Source organism: Syngnathus scovelli, chromosome 21 (genome assembly GCF_024217435.2).
Source record: "Syngnathus scovelli strain Florida chromosome 21, RoL_Ssco_1.2, whole genome shotgun sequence".
Classification (NCBI taxonomy): Eukaryota; Metazoa; Chordata; class Actinopteri; order Syngnathiformes; family Syngnathidae; genus Syngnathus; species Syngnathus scovelli.
In genome coordinates, this window is record NC_090867.1 from 10080346 (window position 1) to 10102890 (window position 22545).

Here is a 22545-nt window from a genome sequence, read left to right on the forward strand (position 1 = left end):
GCTGGCTCACAGTGTACAGGATGGGCTACACGAGCGTCACAAAAGCAGTCGTGAGCAACCGAGCGCATCCGCTAAGATGCCTCTGGGCCAACGTGGCGACCAGTCGGCGGGAGGGAGGGAGGGAGGGCCGTTGGCCGGCCGGGGATGAACTTATGGTCACTGTCTTGACGGGCCGAGCGAGGAGAGCCGCAAACAAAACGGCTCAGTGACGATGCATGAACAATTTGACAGCCTAAATTGAGCTTTCTTTGTTTTGCAACAGTATTGTGCCTCCTCGCTTGAATCACATGACCTGGCTATATACACTCGGTTGTGTGCAGTGCAGCTGGCCAAAGGAGTATTCATATGTATGGTAAGAAGATGAGTCATCGGGTAGGTCATTCAAGATGGGGGGGGGGGGATATGAGGTGAGGGTTGCCTCGCAAAACATTTGATATATTTTTATTTTATGTGGACTTTCACTGCCTTGGAATATTACATTTGTGACTTTATGATTCAACCCGCTCCACCAGAAAGTAGCTTTCAATTATTGATGGTGTCATTTAATGAGTACAGTTTGGATTTGTTTTCAAGTCAATATTTTCAGACAAATGATGAGTTAAGAACGATCCACGGCTTTTACAATCAATCTTATTTGTGTGTGGATGTAGTTAATGAAGTGTCTAATGAAAATATGAATCACAATTTTCTCATGGCTTGCTAGCCAGCCAGCCGTGGGTGTGTACAAAGGACATTATTGACCGGAGAGTTTATTATACGGGACCATGTGTTGACATCAGGAACATCATTTGAACATATTGCATGCGGAGATGAAATTGACCTCATAGTGTCTCATCATATAAAAGAAGCCCAAGAATCTTGCATCGCTAACGTATACAAAGGGAAAAATCCGAGAAGAAATGAGCAGGAGTGAACCTTCCTATCTTTTCTCTTCTGTCTATAGATTCATCATGTGCTGCCAAGCCCAAGTTTGCATAGCAGCATGGAAGGTAAGTAGAGCGATGGAGGCAAACTAGTTCATCATGGTAGCCTAGTTAGGCCAAAGCACGCAGCGAGGTATGCTCGTTAAATCCCTTCTGACCAACCTCACTATTTCTCCACAGTTGCATTGTTGTTGTTTTTTTACTAAAATAGCACAATATGGATGCATTCTGAATTGTATGATCTCACAGGCTTTGATTTTTCCAAGGTGACCATTTTGATCCATATCACTGCAAAATAATGATTTTTATTTTTATTTTTTTTGGGTTGTTTCCCCCCCCCCAACTTCCAGAACTAATCAAATGAGCCCGGCGGCCTGCAGAGATGACCATTCAGAGGTTTTCCTTCCGTTCCAGCTTCTCCACTTGCTGCAATTTATGATGCAAATTGGGGCAGCCTTATTGATCATGAACTGCACTCAACCTGACCAGACAAGAATTTCATTTGGACACAGATCAGAGGGAAGCCACCAGTGGAACAGATGCTGATATTATAAGTAGGTGAACATTTCCATAATCCACCAAAAATTCTCTCCTGTTTTTCACGACTTGGTCAATTTAAAACAGCCATCAAAAGAATAAAACGATTGATTCACTACTCAATGTGGTCCGACAAGTGATGCATGGGAGATCCCTGGTGGTATATTCAATCTTCACTCCGTAAAATCAAATGTGCTTCTGCCGTGTGTGTGTGTGTGTATTCATGCGCTTTTTTTTTTTTTTTTCTCTCCACAGGATAGGCATGTGTGGAAACATCATAGGTAGATGCCCAGATTGCTTGTCAGGCACAATTGGCAGGTAGCAGCTGTACATCACTCTTGAGGTCAGAGGTACAAACAGACCCGCACGCACGCACGCACGCACGTTGCACATACACACATGCACAAGCCAGTCTTATTACCACTGCCCCGGTTAGAAAACAAACCAGACAAAAGACAGAGATTGCGTCTCGGACACAACTGACAGTTGACATTGATGGAAAGGGAGTGACAAAAGTTTAGCTTTATATATTTGTAAAAAAAACTCTAACACAATACAACATATAGAAATATAAAAAATAAATACGTACATGTCATTTTTATTCAGGTTCTGTTGATTTGTACTATTCATCTCTTGACCATGGTAGTTTTTGTTTAGGAATCCCCGACTGGCCAGGTATTGCTACTGCACTTAGAAGTGTGCAGTCCTTGCAAAGGTCAAAGGTTAAAAGTAAGATGGCTGACTCCAAACATAGAGAGAGCATGGAAGCAGGCCTCTTGGCAAAGTAAGTTTTTTTTTCAATGCGTTACTTTGACTTTTGTTGCATTATTTTGAAGCTTGAACTTTTTTCAATGTGTTATTTTGCCTTTTGTTGCATTTTTTGGAAAGGTCAGATGAGTTTGTGTAATCAGTTTAATCTGGTTCCTGACATCACCTGATCAAACACAGTGAGTAAATGTGTTGAACTCTGTTTAGACGAATTGAATGAATCCTATTTTATGTGGAAAGAGAAAATATCCTGGATTATTCTTCGACAGGTTTGAAAGATTTGTCTTGAAATGACTATCACTGTTGTTGACCTTTTTTATGCTGCCATTGCCAGACTCCCTCCCACGCACATAATCACACACCACATGAGAAACACAAAGTGCAAGTCACTATTTTGGACGACACACGCGGCGGGGGCATTTGCATTTTTTTGGTTTTAATTTTCCAGACAGTAAGTTTTAACACAACGTGAAGTGATTTTTCTTTTGCATCTGCCGCGCCTTTGTCTTGTTTACATTAAAGGTGCATGAGTTGTTTTATATCGTTTTTGTGTGTTTGCTTTTGCATTTTGTTTTCCAAAAAGTCATCGGGGGGGAGTTCTGTCTCACTCAAATGCAGAGTACTGCTGCTGTTACCATGACGACCAGGAATGGCACTAGGGCATGCAATTAAGTGATCCCATTTGGTTTTGCCATCTAAGGACTGCAAATGAACTGTTTACACAGAGCCACCCAATTTAATCATATACCGTAACCCGACCCAATAAAATGTCGATCAAAGTCGAACTCAGCCGTAGCGCCTGTCTATTTAGCTTTTTCCAATTTTGCAAACTTGAAATCCACTTTTGACTCATTGTAAACAGTTACTATGTAAACTCGTGCTCTTTCATTGAGGGGAAACTGTAAATGTCGGCGCAGGGAGGGATCCCATAATCAATATCTTAATGATTGCGTTTGAACGAACCTCTTCCTGTAGAGGGAAGGGAAGGCCTAATGAGCGTTGGATTTCACGGACGGAGTGAAATCACACATATGTACCCTAGCAGTATATTGATGGCTGCTCACGAGTGATGATCGGGTATCACATTTATCTCGTTTATTGTTCCATAAAATTGCCACTTGATGTGGAGCACAATGTGATTTGTCCTGTGGCTAAGAGAGGATGAAGTTGATCAATATTGCTGACTTTGTGAATTTGTGTGCCAGGCAGGCAGTCAGGCAACCTCACCAAAGCCATGTAACTAAAGAGGAATCATCCAGAAGCATTCCAAGTTTGTAGATCTTCTTTGATTATTTGAGTACATACGTACAATCTGATATGTGCAGTAGTCCACCAATCATTACTCTAAGACTAATTTGCTGCTGCTGCTGCTGCTGCTGCTGCTGCGGCAAAGAGCAGCAGCTGCTGACTTTATTAGGAAAAGCCTCCTGTCGACCTCCAAGTGACACCCCCTCAACCATCAAGTCCTTCAAAATTCACTGACAGTTAACTTCATCATAATGACCAGCTGAGGGAAGTACAAACTTTTTGGTTTTGAAGTTATACGGTAGATCATTAACTGGAGCTTTAAAAAAAAAAAAAAAAAAATCAGCACACATTCAGTGTCGAAAATCCAATCCTTGATTCCATTGCATGAATAATAGATCGATTGTTGCTATGTTTTATTAATTAATGTTATTTCCGGTGCACTTCACCCAGAAACGTGACTTTATCGCCTTGCGCCAGCTAATCAGAAACGGGCGCAAGGCTCGATCAATAACTTGTTAAGAAACGACGCAATTAACTCATCAGTCTCAACAGGCGCTATTGACAGCCACAGCAAAGAGTCCAATTCTACCTCTGTGCTTGCTTGCTGGCTGGCTGGCTGGCTGGCTGGTGATTTTTGTAGGTCATGTGTGGGGGAAAAAATGTGAGGATTTTCTTATTTTCACTGAGTATACAAAATGAAGTCTTGGGTTATTAATAACTATTGGTGATATGGCTGACACTCATGTTAGAAAAGGGAAATCCGTCTTCTTTATTGATTGATTGGCTCCTTCCCTTTAATCCCTAATAATATACGTACGTTAATGAAAAATCAAAAAGGTTTGAAACTCATGTGCAGCTGTGACCCAGGCATGTACAATTTGAATCATGCAACAAGGGATAGTAATCAATGCTCAAGAAATAACGACTAAGCAAGTCGCCTGTATGTGACTTGACGGCATCTTCAGCCAATGAAAAGCGGCTCTGCGCTGCGCTGCGCTGCTCTGCTCTGCTCTGCTCTGCTCTGCTCTGCACTGCACTGCTTGCTTGCTTGAGAGGAGGCGCTTGGGCTGCTATTTAGAAGTTCGGATTCCCTCTCCCTCCCTCCCTCCCTCCCTCTCCAATCTTCATCCAGCTGTGTGAGCTTTCCTGATGGACACACGGAACCGAGAGAACACAGTGAGGGTGAGAGCGTGGCGACCAAGACGAAAGATGCTCTGCCGTGTATGAAGAAGAAGAAAAAGGAGATGGACAATGAAAGCCGGCCGGCTTTTATTTGTGACGCTTGACTGGACGCACGGCGACACATTTGGATGGATTTTTAAAAGTGCGCTGCGGAATATGCGCGGAAGAAAAACGCCTGTGGATGCAATGGAAAGTGTTGGCGCCGACTTCATTTAGAAGAGCGTGGAAGCGAGCGCACCTATTGCTTTCTTTCCTTCCTTATTGGGAGTCACCTGAAGGAAGAAGTTGTTCAAACAGAGGCAGAAACGGACCCGAACGCTGCCCAAAGTAGTCACTGGTGGATGCTTCGAAAGTGTTAGGGAGAACCCCCGCGTGGCGTGGCCTGGCCTGGCGTGGGAAGGGAAGGGAAGGGAGCGAAGGGGAGGGAGAGCTTTGAGCACCGGGGCTTCGCTCACTCGCTCGCTCGCTCGCTCGGGGCCCTCTTGCAGCACCGCAGCGCAGCGCACCAAAGCTGCGCCGAGGCTGCGCCGAGGCTGCGCCGAAGCTGCGCCGAAGCTGCGCCGAAGCTGCACAGACGCACCAAGTGCGCCAAGGATCCACTTGGGAACTCTGCGGTCCTCCAAAGCAAACAACCTCCAGCCTGTCAGCCTGTTCTCTTTTTCGAGCTGCTGTGGACTTTGCAGCCACCAAAGTGATCATGCGATGACTGGACGCGCATTGGAGACAGCGACAGAGTCCAAAACAGGTGATTAGATCCAATTCATAAGATGCACTGGAATAATGACTTGTGTTTTAATATACTAGGTGAATAAAACGACTCATCACGTTTGCTGTTTGTCATATCTTCAATATTTTTCAATTGCTACGTATATTCATATATTTGGATCTAATCCAGTCAACGAGCTTCTTGTCATGACTATCCATCATTCAACGGTCACCCGTGTGGGATTTGCTAAATTCACACTAACGGTGGCTCATCCACGCAGGAGGCCAATGATGTCCGAGGATGGGGGAAATCTCTCCGGGACCTCCAGGGGCTCGGAGGGCCGCTCCTCTCTGCCCAGGACTTTCATCCGTCTCAACGACTTATCCGGGAACGGGGCTGGTGGAGCGGGCGAGGAGCGGACGGAGGTGATGGTAGAAGCGGCTTCCCCGGCTCCCCCGGCGTCAGCCTCCGGTGAAGAAACCCTGCCTTACCCTACCTTGGCCCCGGTGGTCTTCTTCTACATGAAACAGAGCACCCGTCCTCGGAGCTGGTGTCTCAAGATGGTTTGCAACCCATATCCTTTTTTCCAAAAACTAAACACCATCAAGGTAAGAAGCCTGTTTGCACCTTCTGCTGCTTTTTTAGTTTTACCCTCAAGGCACGAGCAAGGGTGCTGTGTGAAAGAGGGGCCATTTGAAGCGTAGCCTTTGGCGTACTTGTTTTACTTTTTTTTCCCCCTCCCAAATGGTAGTCCAGCACTACGATTCCTCTGAGATGCAGTTTTGCTGTCTATCAATGAACATGCAACATGACAAGCAGAGTAGAAAATGTGAACAGTATCGCTCAATTCAGCTCTTATTGAATGACTTGAAAGTGAAGTGTTTCACAAGTTTCCAGAGAAAAGGAAGCCCTTTCTCTTTTGTCCTTCAGGCTTGCTGGTGGCAAACAAGGCATTTGATGATTTTCCTCCATGTATGTGCATTGTGAGAGCCGGGTGCCAGCCAGCCAGCCAGCCAGCCAGCGAGCGAGCGAGCGAGGCAGCCATTGTCGGCTGGAGTGATGCCTCCTCTGCCCCGGAGGTCTCACTCTGTCTTTTATTATTATTGCCTGAGCTGTTTTTCTAGGTGTTATGTTCATGTCATTCAGATTGATTTCCAGCCTGAAAATCCAATTCCTTTTTGGTGTTTAATTGCAATGCTACATCAGGCAGGGCAGGGCAGGGCAGGGCAGGGCAGGGCAGGGCAGGGCAGAGCAGGGCAGGGCAGGGCAGAGCAGGGCAGAGCAGGGCAGGGCAGACTGCTGCTTTCCCTCCCTCCCTCCCTCCCAGGAACGTTTGTGAAGCTGGCTTGTATTGTTTTCGAACAGCTCAGGCTTGTACTACTCCAGGAAGGCAGTAGTATCTCTTGTCCCATTTCTAAGCTGCTGATTGCATCAACTGCCACCCAGAGTGACGTTTTGTGATTTCAATATTATTCAACGCTTTTACTCGGGCTAGTCACCTGTCGGAATATTTCACATGACTTGTTGTTTTCTTTTGTTCGTGACTGGCTTCAATCCTCAGTTGGCTTCAGTCTTTCCTACCAGACTGCAGCTCATTTCCATAATTGCAAATGTCAAATCTGCAAAAATTCTCTAAATAGATCTATTTGGAGGGGAAAAAAAATATATATCAGGCTTGATTAGTCATTTGTTGCTCCCCAAGAAATGAGCTGATCCCTTGACAGACTCGCCGCGGGGATCTTTAGCGCCACATGCACATTCTCTCTCTGTGCTTGCATGCTTTTGTTTCCTCCCAATCTGGCTGCATGTGAATGTGATTGTCAATGGTTGTCTTTCTAGATGTGCTTTGTGATTGGCTGGTGACCACTGGTGGCATGGATGGATGGATGGATGGATGGATGGAAATAACCCTTCGTGTGTGTGTGTGTGTGTGTGTGTGTGTGTGTGTGTGTGTGTGTGTGTGTGTGTGTGTGTGTGTTTTTGTCGCGTATTTGTGTCTATGATTTGGGAAAAGGTCAGTGGTTACATAATGCATTGCAATGCAGCTCCCATTGATTTGTATGCACTTGTGTGCATGCTCATGCTGCTTAGTCAAGGAGCAGATGGATATTTTGCAATATTTGTAAGCGTTCCTCTTGATCCGTGTCCTCCTCCTCTTCTGCTGCTGCTGCTGCTGCTGCCTCTCTGTGCGGCACACACACACACACATACACACACACACACACGCTTTGTGCACTTTGCATCGACCAATGACTCCTGTTGCTAGTCTCTCTTATTCCCACCATAAATACTCCCACAATATCTGTTGTGCCTCTATGGTATGCTGTAAACCAAAGCACTTTGGTTTTGCTCATTGTGTTGCACTTACTTTAAGGAAGCACGGATGCGGAATTAACAGTTAATTCGTGGATTCATGTGTTCATTTTTTTTTTTTTTTCTTTTTCCTTCCATGAATCATTTTAGTCCCAGAATCATTTGAGACCACGTCGTGGAGTGTCTCAGTATCCACGCAAATGTTCTGTTTTCTTTCGAGTTGTACTCAAAACAGGCACGCCCTGAGTCAGCCCCTGGCTTCAGACGGCTTGCGGCCATTTTCAACAGTCTGAAGTAATTAGGACCCCTGGATACTTGTAGAGCCAGCTATTTACCATCTGAAGACCCCTCGGGCGGGCGTGTGCTCTCGGTTCAGTTGCGCCCGGCACGTTGCCTGCGTGAAAACCCCTCTGCTGGTTTTTCTAAACAATTCCTCCGCAATCTGATATGAGACACCGAGCCTCTGTGTGTGTGAGCAGTTGTATAAGCAACACAAGCCCACACGTCAACTTCCACAGGACTCCCGTGGAGGAGTGCGGTTTGGGAGGGTGTCCGGTATTCTCCATCCTTTTCTCATATTGCTGGAAGCGGAGGATGACATGCGGGAGGTCACCAAGCTGTAATAGCAGCCGCACAATGCTAAGGACAGTTAGGTCTTCCCTCAAGTGGGCCTGACCATTTGTGTTGCAATGTTGGCAGGCAGGCTCATTGCTCTGATGCGTCTGTCAAATAATGAAAGGCCGAGCAAACACTTCCTTAATCAGCAGAAAACGGTCGCCCAACCTAACCCTCCAAGCCCCCACCTCCACCTCAGCTCGCTCTGCTAGCTAGGCTTTTCCTCCCCGAGCGTGCCATCTTTGAAAGCCTCGGAAAAAACAGTGGAGGAGTTTGAGAACAGGAGCAAATAACATGAACACCAGTTGCCACTTTCCTTTGGAGCTTCTTTGTGCCATTTCAACCAGGGTTTGGCCTAATGAGCCCAATCAAAGTGTGGTGCGCACATCTGATCAACTTCTTCTGTAAGCACGCAAAGCAGGCTTGCGGGGGCGAAGAATATTGACAAGGTTCACAATCCTAAATGTGTCATGACGTCACCACGCTTAAGCAATGTTCTTCGTGTTTGTATTTTTGGAAACCACTGCTCCCTCCCTCCAGTCTTGTTAAATAACAGCGCGAGATAGTGAAAAGCGAGTGCCGAGACAAAGTTCAGACAGCAGCAAGGTGTGAGTAGACGACTCCGTATGAGGTCTGCTCTTAATGAGGACATTTGTTGAAGCTGTTAAAAGTATAAGCAGACTGAGCACAAAGAAGGCTTTTCTTTGTGCTCAGTGTCTTTTCTCTTTTCTTTCTTTCATTTTTAATGAAGCAAAACAACCCCCCCCCAAAAAAAAAAAAAAGACAAGGATACCAAAATGCATTATCAGCACGGCGCAACGAGTTGCCCGAAATTCAACTTTGCCTCGAATAAATGATTCTGTTCTATGCCAATTGTTGTCATTTGGTCTTTTTTGGGCTGATGAATAATTTTCCCTGCATTTGCATTTGCATTTGCATTTGCTTTCTTTTTTTGAATAAGGTCTCCTTATGAGGCTGTTATTCAGTATTCAGCCCAATGGGTTTTGAAATGCAGCAATCGTAGCACAATTTGACATTCTTTTTCAAAACACAGGCCAGCTCATTTGGTTCATCGAACCAAAGATGTAGATGGATGCATTTTCTACTTGCTCCTTTCTGCTCTTGAATCTGATTCCAGGATTTGCCATCTTTTTCTCATGAGTCCATTGGCAGCAGAAGGAGGAGATGGAGAACGGGGGTGGGCGACTTCCACACTTTCTCTTACACAAGCAAGTCTCAACTTGCACCTGAATTGAGTTGTCTTGAACTTCATTCAACTTATTTCCGTCCTCATCTTGATCCTCCCTCAACTTTTCCTTCAAGTCTTCCCATACTCGAAACAGAATCCTTTCTCAATCAGCCTCCTGTTCCTGCTCCGTCCTTGCTGCTCATGCGCAAACGACTTGTCACGGTTCCAGCATCCAGACAGATTGATAGGTTGCCGAGCAACACGGCAGGCAGGCAGGCAGGGCATGCTACGTCTGCCACGAGTGGACCGTTTGGACTCGGGTGCTAACTTGGGACACAGGTGGCATTTGACAGAGTCCAGACTGACTGCTGGCCTTATCACAGCAGCCGGAACACTCTCGCAATCATGTGCCTTGAAGAGCATCAAATCAGTTAGCCACTGGAGATTGTTGGCTTTGCACTTAAAACACTTGCCTGTCTAGTCCTTACGTTGGTTGTCTGCTGTTCCATTAGCGTTAGCATTCCGTCGGTGCTTTCAAAGTATGTGCAGACGTTTCAAAGTTGCAAAAAAAAAATCACGCATGACAGGTTTTGGAGCTTTGAATGTGATTGTAAACAACGCTTTGTTGATACGTATGTAGCGGTGGTCAAACGAAGCTTGAAATTTGCTTCATCGACGTTAAATTATAGAATGCTATAAATGTACAATGCGGGGCTCATGTAAAATGAGGAAAGGCTCTTATTGATGAATTCAAGCCCAAAGGACTTAAGGCATTATGATGGATGGCTCGGTAAAGATTCGCACCTCCGATACATCTTTCGTGACGGCTTCCTCTTTTCTCCTCACCAACTGCCTGCCTCCCTCCCTCCCTCCCTCCCTCACTTTCTTTCTTCCTTTCTTTTTCATCAGAACCTTCCAGCAGAATGAGTGTGGTGAGATACTTGAGTAAGATGCTGTCTACAGGCCTCTCACTGTGTGTGAACTTATCACATTGTAATAAATTGCCCTTATTCCATTGGCCTTTTAGTCTGCTCTGTTTTGCTCAGCTGGTGAAGATGCCCCCGCCCCCCCCGCCCCACTTGCACCTACTATCAAGCCTTCTCCTGGCGTTTGGCCCCAAATCACTGTGGCATTTCCAGTTTCACAGCCATTAGAGCTTAATGTCTCCAGGGTGACGATGGGAGAGCGGATGCTCTTGAATCGGATCACAGCCAGCGGTATTACAAGTTTTAGTTCCGAGACTGAACCTTGCTTGCTATCTGAGGAACAACTACACCTATGCTGTGATTCACGAGGCGCACCCGGGGCCCAGATCGGGCCCGGCACGTCACTGGATGTGGCCCGCAAAAGCAACAAAGGTGTCAACTTAATGTTTCTTGTTAAAATAGTCAATTGAGAGATTGTACTGATCTTTTGTCAAAAGCCCACTTTGAAAGTCAATTCAAATAGTTTTTTATTATTATGTTTATGAGATAATCTAAGTGAACAAAAATGAGTTTGCCACCTCTGCACTATGCTCATATCTTTTCACTGCTAAGTAGAAGGACATGCTCCTTAGCTCCTCTGCTTTACGTATGTCTTGATGAATATTTCCCCTTCGTAGTCTAGCCACCACTGCATCATCTTTGTTCCCATTTCCCTTCCAGTGCGTGCATGTGCACAATTACACGCATACCGGTCTGCATCATTGTATAATATCTGGCATGGCCATTAGTCGTCTTCAATCAGGAAAGAATCTGCTCCATCTTCCATTGCCTCGCTCCCGTCTGTGTGTGTGCGTGTGTGTGTGTGTGTGTGTGTGTGTGTGTGTGTGTGTGTGTGTTTTGCAGCGATGCCTGATTTATGCAGATGGAGACGAAGAGGGAAACCCTTGTCTGTTCCCCTTGAGGAGGATGTGCTCGGCTTTGTGTGTGTGTGTGTGTGTGTGTGTGTGTGTGTGTGTGTGTGTGTGTGTGTGTGTGTGTGTGTGTGTGTGTGTGTGTGTTAGGAGCAGACATTAAACGCAGTGTGCGTTTACCTGTGTTTTAGTTTCTTAGCATGGCATTTGCAAGGATACACGACGGCAGTGTGAGGGTGTGTTTTTACACTGGCTGACTCATAGTGACACACACACACACGCGCGCATGCATATACGTATGTGAGCCAGCCAGCCTTGAGACTTGCGCTTTCGGTGTCCCTCGTTAACATGTTTAGGATTTCCAATAAGATGTGGCTACAAAAGCAGTTGCAGACTTTTCCGTCGCTCCCCTTCCAGAGAGACGCTGAGCAATAGAAGGAGAGTGTGAACGAGCGAGAGAGAGCGAGAGGCCTGTTTTGAATCTGCTTCTAATTTAAAGTATTCCTTGGCTGTTCTCCTCTGGGTCCTAACCCCCTCGGAATTGTGGGTTTTTGTCATGTATAAAACAAACACAAATTCATTTCATAAGTAAAAGCTTGTGCCTGCCGATGGCTCATTGGGGAGCTCAACTTGCCCGTCCGTCCGTCCGTCCGTCCGTATTGAACAAAAGCTGTTTATCGCTTACAAAATAGAAAGATAGGATCGGACAATGGGAACGCGATAGATAAACCGATACGTCCATATTTCGCATTCTTTTCATTTTCAAGACAAAAGACTCCCAGGACACACATACTACGTATTGCCGGCTTAGCGTTAGTGACACCAGTTGAGTGTGAAACGAACCAGCCTCTAATTGAACTTTACACCTAGAGCGCCTGTGAGTTGCTCCTTTTCAATTGCACTCCATCGTTTTTCATTTGGATTCTTCAACAACTGGAATTGGAAGAAAGAAAGAAAGAAAGAAAGAAAGAAAGAAAGAAAGAAAGAAAGAAAGAAAGAAAGAAAGAAAGAAAGAAAGAAAGAAAGAAAGAAAGAAAGAAAGAAAGAAAGAAAGAAAACGATCTCTACACAAAGGCCATGCTCCATGAAGGTGACTTCTACAAAACAGAGAAGCTTTGCAACCAGGCAGAGGCAATTCTAGCCATCCATATCATGGCAATACACTGGCTGTGTGTTTGCATTATGAAGGGGCTGCTCAGTCCATATCTTAGTGTCTTCTCTTCTGACTTTTGACACCTGACCCCGCCGCCTCTTGGTACTGAACATGATACTTAGCAACAAGACGAAGCAACTGGGGTCCTCGAGGGTGTCCTACATGTTTTGCTGTTGATTCAAACGATCAGGATTGTTATCCAGCGCCCTTGCCAATGATGGGACCTTTTGAATCCGATGTGTTGACCGGAGTTGCCTATCCATGACCTTGAGCATATCGATTCCCAATACTGCTACTGCTACTGCTACTGCTACTGCTACTGCTACTACGGTTTGTCCTAAGACTTGGATGGAAACATACAGACAATCAGTAGACGCAATATTTGTCCAAAGAAATTCCCTCACCTTTGTGGGTGGTGATTTCCAGTGGCCTGCCTGGAATATCCCAAAGCGAAAGCTCCTAATGAGTGATTACTCAATTTCCCTATACGGCAATTAGCTCAAAATGATCTCATTCAGTGGGTCTGTAAGAATGTATAATTATACAATACAGCAACACATTTCTCCTTTTCCGGCCGGGGGGGGGGGCTGGCTTATGAAGCAGATTGTGCAGTAATGATTATGATGATTAGCATTGTTCTTGAGCTGTGGAAAATCTTTTTTATCTTTTTCTTCCGATTGTTTTCTTTCTTTTAAATCGGAGGTTCTGCAACTAGTTTTGCTGGAGCTTTGTCGTTTTTGGCAGCGCTGACCCCTTCCGCGGGTTTGTTTCCACATAGCACCAATGTCGAACAAGAATCCGACATGAGCCGCCACGTGTCATTGAAGATTAGGCAGCGCTGCCGCTCTTTAGCCGTAATGACCCGCCAGATTGATGTCTGGCCACTTACCAGCACTCTCATAAATCAGACACCATTTTGAATTATTCAGCACATCTTTGCCCCAAGGAGACATGGACGGGGGGAGAACAGGTGGGACATATTACCAATAGGATTGTGTTCTGTGACAATTCAACTGAATTTGGAGACGGCGACAAGTAAGCAGAGTTAGCTGTGCAATGCGAGAAAACAAAAGTCAGTTAAGAAGAGAAAACACTGTTTAGGGAGAAATTTAGACACCAGCTTTGGCCCCGCAAAAAAACCCTCAAATGAACACAAGTGAGGAGAGGCCAAAGTGATGAGATGGAACTTAATTGTTCCCTTTGGAAAGATTTCATGTGCAGGCAGCTCAATTAACTTTATAGCACAGGGATGGGGGGAAAAATGCATGCAAATAGAAGGATTTTCCTTTCTTTTTTTTAAAATATGTATGTATTCTCTTTATATATATATATATATATATATACATATATATTTGAATGGCTATACTCATTCTACTCCTTCAGTGTAAAATTGAAATGATACCATGGTCAGTCTTGAAAGAGGGACGACATCATGCTGTTTGTGTGGTGCGGGCTCCAGTCGACTCGAACTTGAGGTGCACATGCGATCCATTCTAATGAACAAATAACCCACGATAACTTCCCATAATAACCACAATGACTTCTGAATGGGATATCACGCTCCCATAATTGCCGTGTGTGTGCTCAGTAATGCAATCGTGCGCTCCCAGGAACGACACGATCAATCTTCTTGCGTGCGTGACATTTCTTCTTGTTATAATATTTATTCCAGGGTGAGTTGTGCTCAAAGGACACGACGGAAGCGGCAGACGCGCATATGTCGACACGGAGACTCGCACACCCAATTAGAAGCATCATCTTGTCTTTATGAAGCTCCTGATCAAAGCCTTCTTCTCGTCTTCCTTCACACAAGCAAACAGAAAGGGGAGGGGGGCGGGGGGGGGACTTTGTGGATGCTGATGCTTGCTATGGAAAATGAGTACGCATCTGCCTTGCAGGAATGCTCCTCGTGTGTGTGTGTGTGTGTGCGTGTGTGTGTGTTGTGCAGGCGTCCAATCAGCAGCAGCAGCAGCAGCAAATGCAAGCCTTTAACCCCCTCAGAGCCCTGAGTCAGCAACATCACTGTCAATGAGGCCAAGGAATATTAGAGCATGTGTGTGGGTGGACGGATGGACGGATGGATGGATAGATGGACGGGTGGACGGATGGTGTGTGTGCATGCTCGGAGAAAATAAACAAAACATTGAGGCACCTGTTTAATGAAAAATGCATTTGTAATAGAAATGCAAGAAATAGTCTTGTATTTGACAGGGATGTGGAGGAGTCAATGCGGAGTTTGGAGCGTGTGATGGCTTTCCACTCTTTTTGTTCTCGTATTAGTGGTTGCGCCGTGCCTGCGTGCGTGCGTTATTTGTTTGGCTTCCTTCCTTCCTTCACTCACTCACTCACTCACTCACTCACTCACTCACTCACTCACTCACTCACTCACTCACTCACTCACTCACTCACTCACTCACTCACTCACTCACTCACTCACTCACTCACTCACTCACTCACTCACTCACTCACTCACTCACTCACTCGTCTCTGGATGCCACTGTCGGCACGGCCTCATCGGTTTTGGCGCCCAAGCGGATTTCGGTGCTGGTTTAACTTTAATTCATTGAGGTTTTGTGTCTCGTGCCTCATCTTAACACCCTTCCTTCCCTGGTGTAATGGTCTCCTGGTCTGTGATGTGGCTTTGCCTTGCTATAAGTACACCTGAGGGAACTCTGCTCCCACTTTCTCCTAGTTGACGTGCGAGTGCTATGTGTTGGATGAGAGGGAGGTGAGCAAGTGGCCAGGTTGACCCCCCCCCCCCCCCCCCCCCCCAGCTTAGCGTAGCACGTCATCAATCATACTTTCCGCACAATGTCGAGAAAGGGCGCTCGGGAAATCCGTCCATCTTTTTGTCTCCTCGCGTGCGTATTTGCGCGACCCCTGTGTGATCGGGAAAGAACGATTCTTGTCTATAATCCGAGATGCCGTGCGGCTTCTGGCCACGGCGCGAGAATAACAAGTCATTTTCTGCATTTCCTTCGCCGGAGGAAAGAAAAATGTCGAGTGGATCTTATCGGCCTCCTTTCACTTTCTTTCACGGCCTGGACTAAAGGATCGAAAGATCGCTGTCATGGTTTTGGCTGTAGTTTGATAATGAACTGGGAACAGCTATCAAGTGCGTGCGCCTTAACTGACTCCTGCTCTCTTTGAAAGGCTTGTCGCGGAATGATAACGTTAGAACTGAATTGAGGCTTGCCTGCCTGCCTGCCTGCCACATTTCTGCCTGCTCCAAAAAAGTGATGGCTAACTCTAAGCGGCGCACAATGCTTGAATGGCCAGTGCTCGGGCGCCCCACCCATGGATAGCTGTAATTGGACATTTCTGAAGGTCCCCATTTTTGGAGCGTTTCGAGGCAAAACATTAGGCAAGCTAATGAGAAGGTTGTCCAAGTTATTCTGCTGTGTGGTATAATCACAGCTACAGATTAGCCCTCGTTGGCACGGAAATGGAATCCCCAAATGCTTCCAGTGCACAGCCGAGTCATAAAACACTTTGTTTAATCAAAGGTGTGCGCTATTGAGGGCCTGTGTTGCATTGTCTTGGCCGTCCGTGGCTGCATCTTCCACCTCGGCACGCTTCCTGGTTGGCGAGCAGCAGGGATGCTGTGCTTTGTCAGAGGGCAGCTCTGTCTTGGATCTCTGTGTTTTGATTCAAAATCCACTATATACAAGTGTGTTCTTTCAATGTTTTATTTTGGAGGTCTCCCTCCCTCCCTCCCTCCACGGTAGATCTCACTTTCTGCCGTTTGCTTCGATTCACTGCTGACCACCACAGCACCTTTCTTTCTTTCTTCTTTCTTTCTTTCTTTCTTTCTTGATCCTCTGCCGTTTCCTGGGTGTATAGGAATTTTTCTCTAGCTCCAGTTCACTAATCAATTCCCTCTTGAGTCAGTCAAGCCCTCCCTCCCTCCCTCCCTCCCTCCCTATTTCCTCGCCACCCTCCATTTTCTACTTCATATCTATTAGATATGCCTCATTTTCCCTTTCTGCCAAAACTCTGGTGGCCTGGTATGTCACCTGAGTTTAAGAAAAAAAAAAACAATCTCCCGCCTGCATTTTGCTCTCCTGCCGTTGGTTTCATTATCTCTCATTACGTCAGTTTGGGGTGGTTTGTTCCCGTCTGGACCCTGCGCCCTCATCTTCTCATTTTCTTTCTCTCGAGCATTTTTAACCTGCACAGTACACGCCGAAAGAGTCGAAAGCCAAAGTCCAAAACTGCTGTCTGCCGCCTCCTTCCACTTTCTATCTTTGATCGCATCCCCCATTTTTCCTGGGGTCTTCACCTGTTATACGACCTGCCTCCCTCCCTCCCTCCCCTCCCAGCAGCTTCTCCTCTTCCGTGGTTCCTCTCCCACCTCCATCCCTCCCTCCTTTCTAACTTGTTTGCATTTTCATTGGCCATATTGCAGTGATTTGCACCATCTCTCTCTCTCTCTCTCTCTGTCTGTCTCTCTGTCCCTCTCTCTCTCTCTCTCTCTCTCTCTCTCTCTCTCTCTCTCTCTCTCTCTCTCTCTCTCTCTCTCTCTCTCTCTCTCTCTCTCTCTCTCTCTCTCCTCTCTCTCTCTCTCTCTCTCTCTCTCTCTCTCTCTCTCTCTCTCTCTCTCTCTCTCTCTCTCTCTCTCTCTCTCTCTCTCTCTCTCTCTCTCTCTCTCTCTCTCTCTCTCTCTCTCTCCACATCAAAGCGGAAGCGCTAAGTTTGGTGGCGTTCAAATCCCTGAGAGGGTCAATTGAATCATGGGCGCTTTTCGCTTTCATCTTGCCAACCTCCCGCATTCTTTCCATTCTTTGTGTGCCTCTGCGACGCTGGGCTCTGCTATTGTCATGGAATTTACACTTGTGTACTTGCGTCAACGTTGATTGATGTTTTTGCCTCATCTCTTTTCCCCACTTGGCTCGTTCACTCTGCCTCCCTGTCTTGGCCAGTCTGTCAGCTGAATAAACAAGGCGTCTTAATCGAGATTTCTTGACGTCAGCAAGCTGGTCCGCAACCTCTGTCATCTGGATTTGAGGTCATAGGTCTTTATTTCTGGTTCCCCTCTGGAGACCTCTTAAATGAGACGAGACTCGAGCGGAATAGCTCACGAACGCATGGCGGGCGCAGAAACAAAATCCACGACAGCTTCAACGATTCAACGTGGGGTGGGGAAAAGCCACAGCAGATGTGACAGGCAGTGGCTTCCATCCTTGGGGCTTTACAAGTGACACAAATCGCTGATCCAGCATGATTCCACGCAGGAGGCCGTTGTGCTGTCTTTACATCTATGAGTATCAAAGAAATTACACATAGAGTACACACACACCCACACACACACACACCCGCCCAGCCAGCCCCACTTGGGACTCGGAGCGAGCCAGCCAGCCAGCCCCTGTGTAAACTTGAGGCTGGTTTAGTGAGAACTGAAGTTGAGCCGCTCAGCTTATCCGCCGTTGTTGTCTTGACCGCAAAGAAAATCACAGACAAACAAATGTGATGATACACAACACACTGACTGCATGGTCTTTGTTACGGTTGGAGTGCCTCAAAGGTCTATGTTAGGCCCCCTTGCATTTCGTCCAAAAATACAACGTGCACTATTTCTATGATCATGAATGCCACTTACTTCCTTTGCGCTCATGACTTCTTCTTTCTCTCGCATTTGATTTCTCCAATTTTTCCAAATGAAAACCAAACCAAAACTCTCCATACAGTCTAGTGCAATTGCCATCTTATTTTGTTTCCTTTTGGAGCCAACTCCCTCCGTCAAAATAAGTCAAGTAGCTTCTCAAGCTACATTCTGTAGATATCCCCTTCCAGAGAGTCAAGTCAGTGTGGGAATGTTTTCATCGGCCCTGAGTGCTAAAACGTGACCAATAATAATGATCGTCTTAGCAGGCTTTTTGCTGCTTTGCCATTGCTTACTGTCAATAAGTAGAGGGCTCCTTTGATTGCGCTCCGCTGTTCAGTTTGGAAATCGCTGAAGGTCGCAAAGCAGAGTCGCGGAAAGGCAAAAGTTGTAGACTGAGGGAGGGAGGGAGGGAGGGAGGGAGGGAATGCACCGTCGTGTCCCAAACAGCGGGGAAGTCTCGAGGGAGCGATACATTCTGCTTGCACTCCTTCGCCTTCTTTTTTCTCCGTCTTCTTCTCCCACCACCCGCTTTGATGAACTTCTCTGTTTTGCCTTGTTAGCTTTGAATGCCTTGCTTTGCTAGGGCTTCAAGGGTGGACAGCGTGTGTGTATACAGTACATTTCGCTCCAGTGTGGAGCGAATTGTATCAACCCTTACATACCAGAACATCTGTGTGCGTGTATGTGTGTGTGTGTGCGTGGAGGAAAAGTGGCGAGAGCATGGCTTCCCTCCAAACTTCACAAGACAACTTTACTGTCTACTCCAGGACAGAAACACTGAAGCAGTCCCAAAATAGTTGCCCAGCTATTTGTAAGCACTTTTAGGCTAGTATTGTAAAATAGCTGTGGTTGACGTGCCAATCAAAACATGAGTGAAAATGGACGTACGATTCCAGTTTGCATCCAGATCAGGTTCTTATGGCCATGTTGACACTTGATGGTGTCGTCCCATTCAGTAGCTGCTTGTCTAAGCTGAGAGCAGACACAAACGTGTAATATATGACTTGGGAGACCCGCCACTTGTTAGGATGTGGGATTTTATTACATGTTGTGAATTCTCAACATGTGGTTCCCATTTCCCCATAAAGTGGAGCGCAGCGAAATCAAGATGTATGCAAGCAAACCATGCTCACTGGATCAGCCCTTTGTTGTCTTTTATTTTTTGTCAAGATTTGCGCTGCGCTGATCCATGCCCTTTGACTTAGTGACCCAGCCAGCAATAGTTCCGTAATTCCTAATGGCCGCTCGCTCTTGCAGTTAATTGCCCGCCGCTCCCTCCTTATTGAGTTGCCTCGATGATCTATTGTGCGGTCGTGGACTCATTACTTGAATGCTCCTGCGCTGACAACTATACATTACGAGAGAAGGCTGCCATCTACTGAATGCGCTCTTGACACGTCCTTGTCGATGCTAATAGTCAACACCGACTCGTGCCGCCGAGATGTCGCCGCGACGTATCGCGGACGCCCGTATTCGCCGAGCCCTTAATACGGCCGTGATCGGTGCGTGCTCGAGTTGCAGTGATGGAAAAATCACCTTGGTTTATCCCACAATGATGGAGGGAGGTGTGGTTCCATGCAGGACTGTGATTGGTTAGAACTTCTTTTCATTAATATGGCATTTTTGGGATCTAAAAGACTTGCCCAAAATGATAAATGTCTTACTTTAGTGCGCTCATGGATTCAATCCATAGCTCTGTATTAGATAACAAAAAAAGCTCCATAACTCTGCATTCCATTACTGAGCCACAAACACTTCACGCAAAACAAAGTCCTGAACTTTTACAGCAGCTGTTGTGAGAAAAGTAGCAAATGGCGCACGCACGCACGCACGCGCGCACGCGCGCACTACCTCAACACACATTCACTATAAAGTATTTTAATTTGAACGACAGGCGAGAAACCTTCTCAGCAATGGAACGGCAAACGCTCTGCTGAAATGAAGCTGTAATTGTCAAATTCCTGAGCCGTCAGCCAGGATCATGTGATCCATTAAATTGGTCCTACTGAGTGTGTGTACCTGTCAAATATACTAATGCTAAAGGACATTAAACAAAGATTTTCCCACTACGTACGTCTATGCAGATTGGCAGTAGTGGTAAGAAATGGGCTCTTTCTTCCACATCAAGTTCAGTTAGTTCCAAACGCAGACACAGCTTTTCTTTACTGTCGTGACCTTTGAGTCCCTGCTTTGTTGATACATCCAGTATGAGAGCGCTATTGATTTCATCCTTTCACACCGGCAAGAAAAAGGAGCACTTCTCCGGCCCATGCTCTTCACATCAAGAAAATAATTCCACTCGCTGACCATATACAACAGAGACAGTCGTGATGACTTGGAGTTCAATGTTGACTTGGATTGACTTCTCTAGAAAATCACTTTGACATTTCAAATGATCTTAAAATAGAATCCAAAAACATTGTGTTGGAAAAATCTGCTGCTGCTAATACTTAATAAGTAGAAATACCAAATAAAAAGCAATGCTAAATTGTGCATGAATGTGAATGATTGGGTTACTATCTATACGCTCCTGCAGCTCCACGGTGAATGCTGGTCCAAAATCAGCTGGGATTGGCTCCACCTCAGCCATCACCCTCACGAGGACGCGCACAATCGCTGATGGATGGATGGATGGATGGATGGATGGATGGATGGATGGATGGATGGATGGATGGATGGATGGATGGATGGATGGATGGATGGATGGATGGATGGATGGATGGATGGATGGATGGATGGATGGATGGATGGATGGATGGATGGATGGATGGATGGATGGATGGATGGATGGATGGATGAGTCATCTTGCTCCAAAAAAAAAAAAAAAGACCTTTTCAGAAGGACCTCGCATATCTTAGCATTTATAATATGGTCATGTTTTTTTTTTTTTTTTAATTTAAATCCTTTAACGTCCCAGCATCCTGCTCATTCTGAATATATGCTGTTTTTCCTTGAGAATCTTGAACACAAAGTTAGGCATTGTATTTCTAATATACCGTAATTTCCGGACTATAAGTCGCGGTTTTTTTCATAGTTTGGATGGGGGGGCGACTTATACTCAAGAGCGACTTATATATGTTTTTTTTTCACAAATTTTTACTTGATCATTAAGACATCACTTACAAGTATAGTTGACCACTTCCCATGTTATTTTTAGTATAGTTGATCACTTCACATGCTTTTATTTCTTTATCTTGAACATATTCAAAACATAAAAAATAGAGAAAACATCAAATAAAGCAATTAACACTTTAAAGCACCATATCCAAGTCCACTGTCTGCTGTATGTACACTTGCTCCATTTTTGCTCCTCTTATATTTATTATTATTATTTATTATTATTTGTTTATTTATCATTTATTCAATACTCTTATTTATTCATTGTTAGTGCCTTCTTGGTTTTTTTTGTGTTGCTTGTATGCATATGTGTACTATCTCACCGAGGGATAGAGGAAATGTAATTTCAATCTCTTTGTGTGTCTTAGTATATAAAAAAAATATATCGACGATAAAGCAGACTTTGACTTTGATAAAACAACCAAAAAAAATTATATTTTCAGACGAAACTGGATGAGGGCGCTCTAAATTTTACCGTTGGCCGTGACTCATCAACTGGGTGGGCTTAAGAAAAATGGCACCAAAAAGAAACTCATATTTTGCAGGTTACAAACTTCAAGTTGTAAAATATGCAGCTGAAAACAGTAATCGAGCAGCAGAAAGTAAGTTTGGAGAACCGTGATGTACCAATGGATTACTATTTCAAGTGACGTCAGTAGCGCGGCGCGCCGGTTGTTTACATACAAACGTGCCCACACAAGGACGACCGGCATCATTAGCGGTGATCATTTCTAAGTGACACGGAGGACAAAGAGTTTGAAGGAATTAAGGATTTGGAGTGACATAGAAGGTTTGAAAAACTATTATGGCTTTTACGCACGCCCGGTCTCTACTGAGTCGGGGGCCGACGATCGGCCGAGTGGTTGTCCGCGAACGGTGCGCGGGGCTCGGACATGGCCATTACGCACGCCCGGTCTGTCTGGAAGTCCACGCCGCCACACGCTTGGAAGTTTGTTTTGTTTAATAAAGAGCCGTTTACCAAACCTACGTCTATCCTTGTACTTTGTTAATGCTACAATATAGTTATATAGTAGATCTGTGGAATAAAGACGAGGGTGACGTCAGGGCGCACGCGCGGCGATGTTGACAAAGGACGAGGAATTTGATCGATGGATTTAATGGAATTAAAGTGCACGGATGGTTTGATAATATTATTGGCTTGTATTATAGTTATTTAAAATATAGTTTATCTATCGTTATATGAGCCTGTGGAATATTTTGAAGCGCAAGCGCCCTCAGCCGTGCGCACCCATTGTTGACAAAGATCGATCGATGGATTTAATGAATTGGAGTGACACCGATGGTTTTATAAACATGTTATTCATGTAATAGTTGTCCTTAATCACTCTATA

General features: G+C 45.5%; 1 protein-coding gene and 1 long non-coding RNA gene across 17 annotated transcripts in view; both read left to right on the forward strand.

The window, feature by feature from the left end:
• The first annotated feature begins 126 nt into the window (after positions 1-126).
• LOC125991702 (uncharacterized) lies at positions 127-5821 on the forward strand. Of its 5 annotated transcripts, none has more exons than XR_007489425.2 (6): positions 128-989; positions 1274-1477; positions 1716-1810; positions 2118-3498; positions 3627-5403; positions 5645-5821. It is a non-coding gene; the product is annotated as an uncharacterized lncRNA (long non-coding RNA). The 5 variants fall into 5 exon arrangements; XR_007489422.1 differs by having other exon boundaries at positions 129-989; positions 1716-2244; positions 3434-3498; positions 3622-5403; XR_007489423.2 differs by having other exon boundaries at positions 130-989; positions 1716-2244; positions 3434-3498.
• Positions 5822-5828: 7 nt separating this feature from the next.
• Positions 5829-22545, forward strand: part of cacna1g (calcium channel, voltage-dependent, T type, alpha 1G subunit) — a 74634-nt gene continuing 57917 nt past the window's right edge. For all 12 annotated transcript variants that reach the window (XM_049759721.1, XM_068649432.1, XM_068649430.1 and 9 more), the window contains exon 1: positions 5829-5937. In XM_049759721.1, coding sequence (XP_049615678.1) covers positions 5886-5937 — 52 coding nt within the window. In that variant the 5' untranslated portion in view covers positions 5829-5885. The remainder of the gene's footprint in view (positions 5938-22545) is intronic.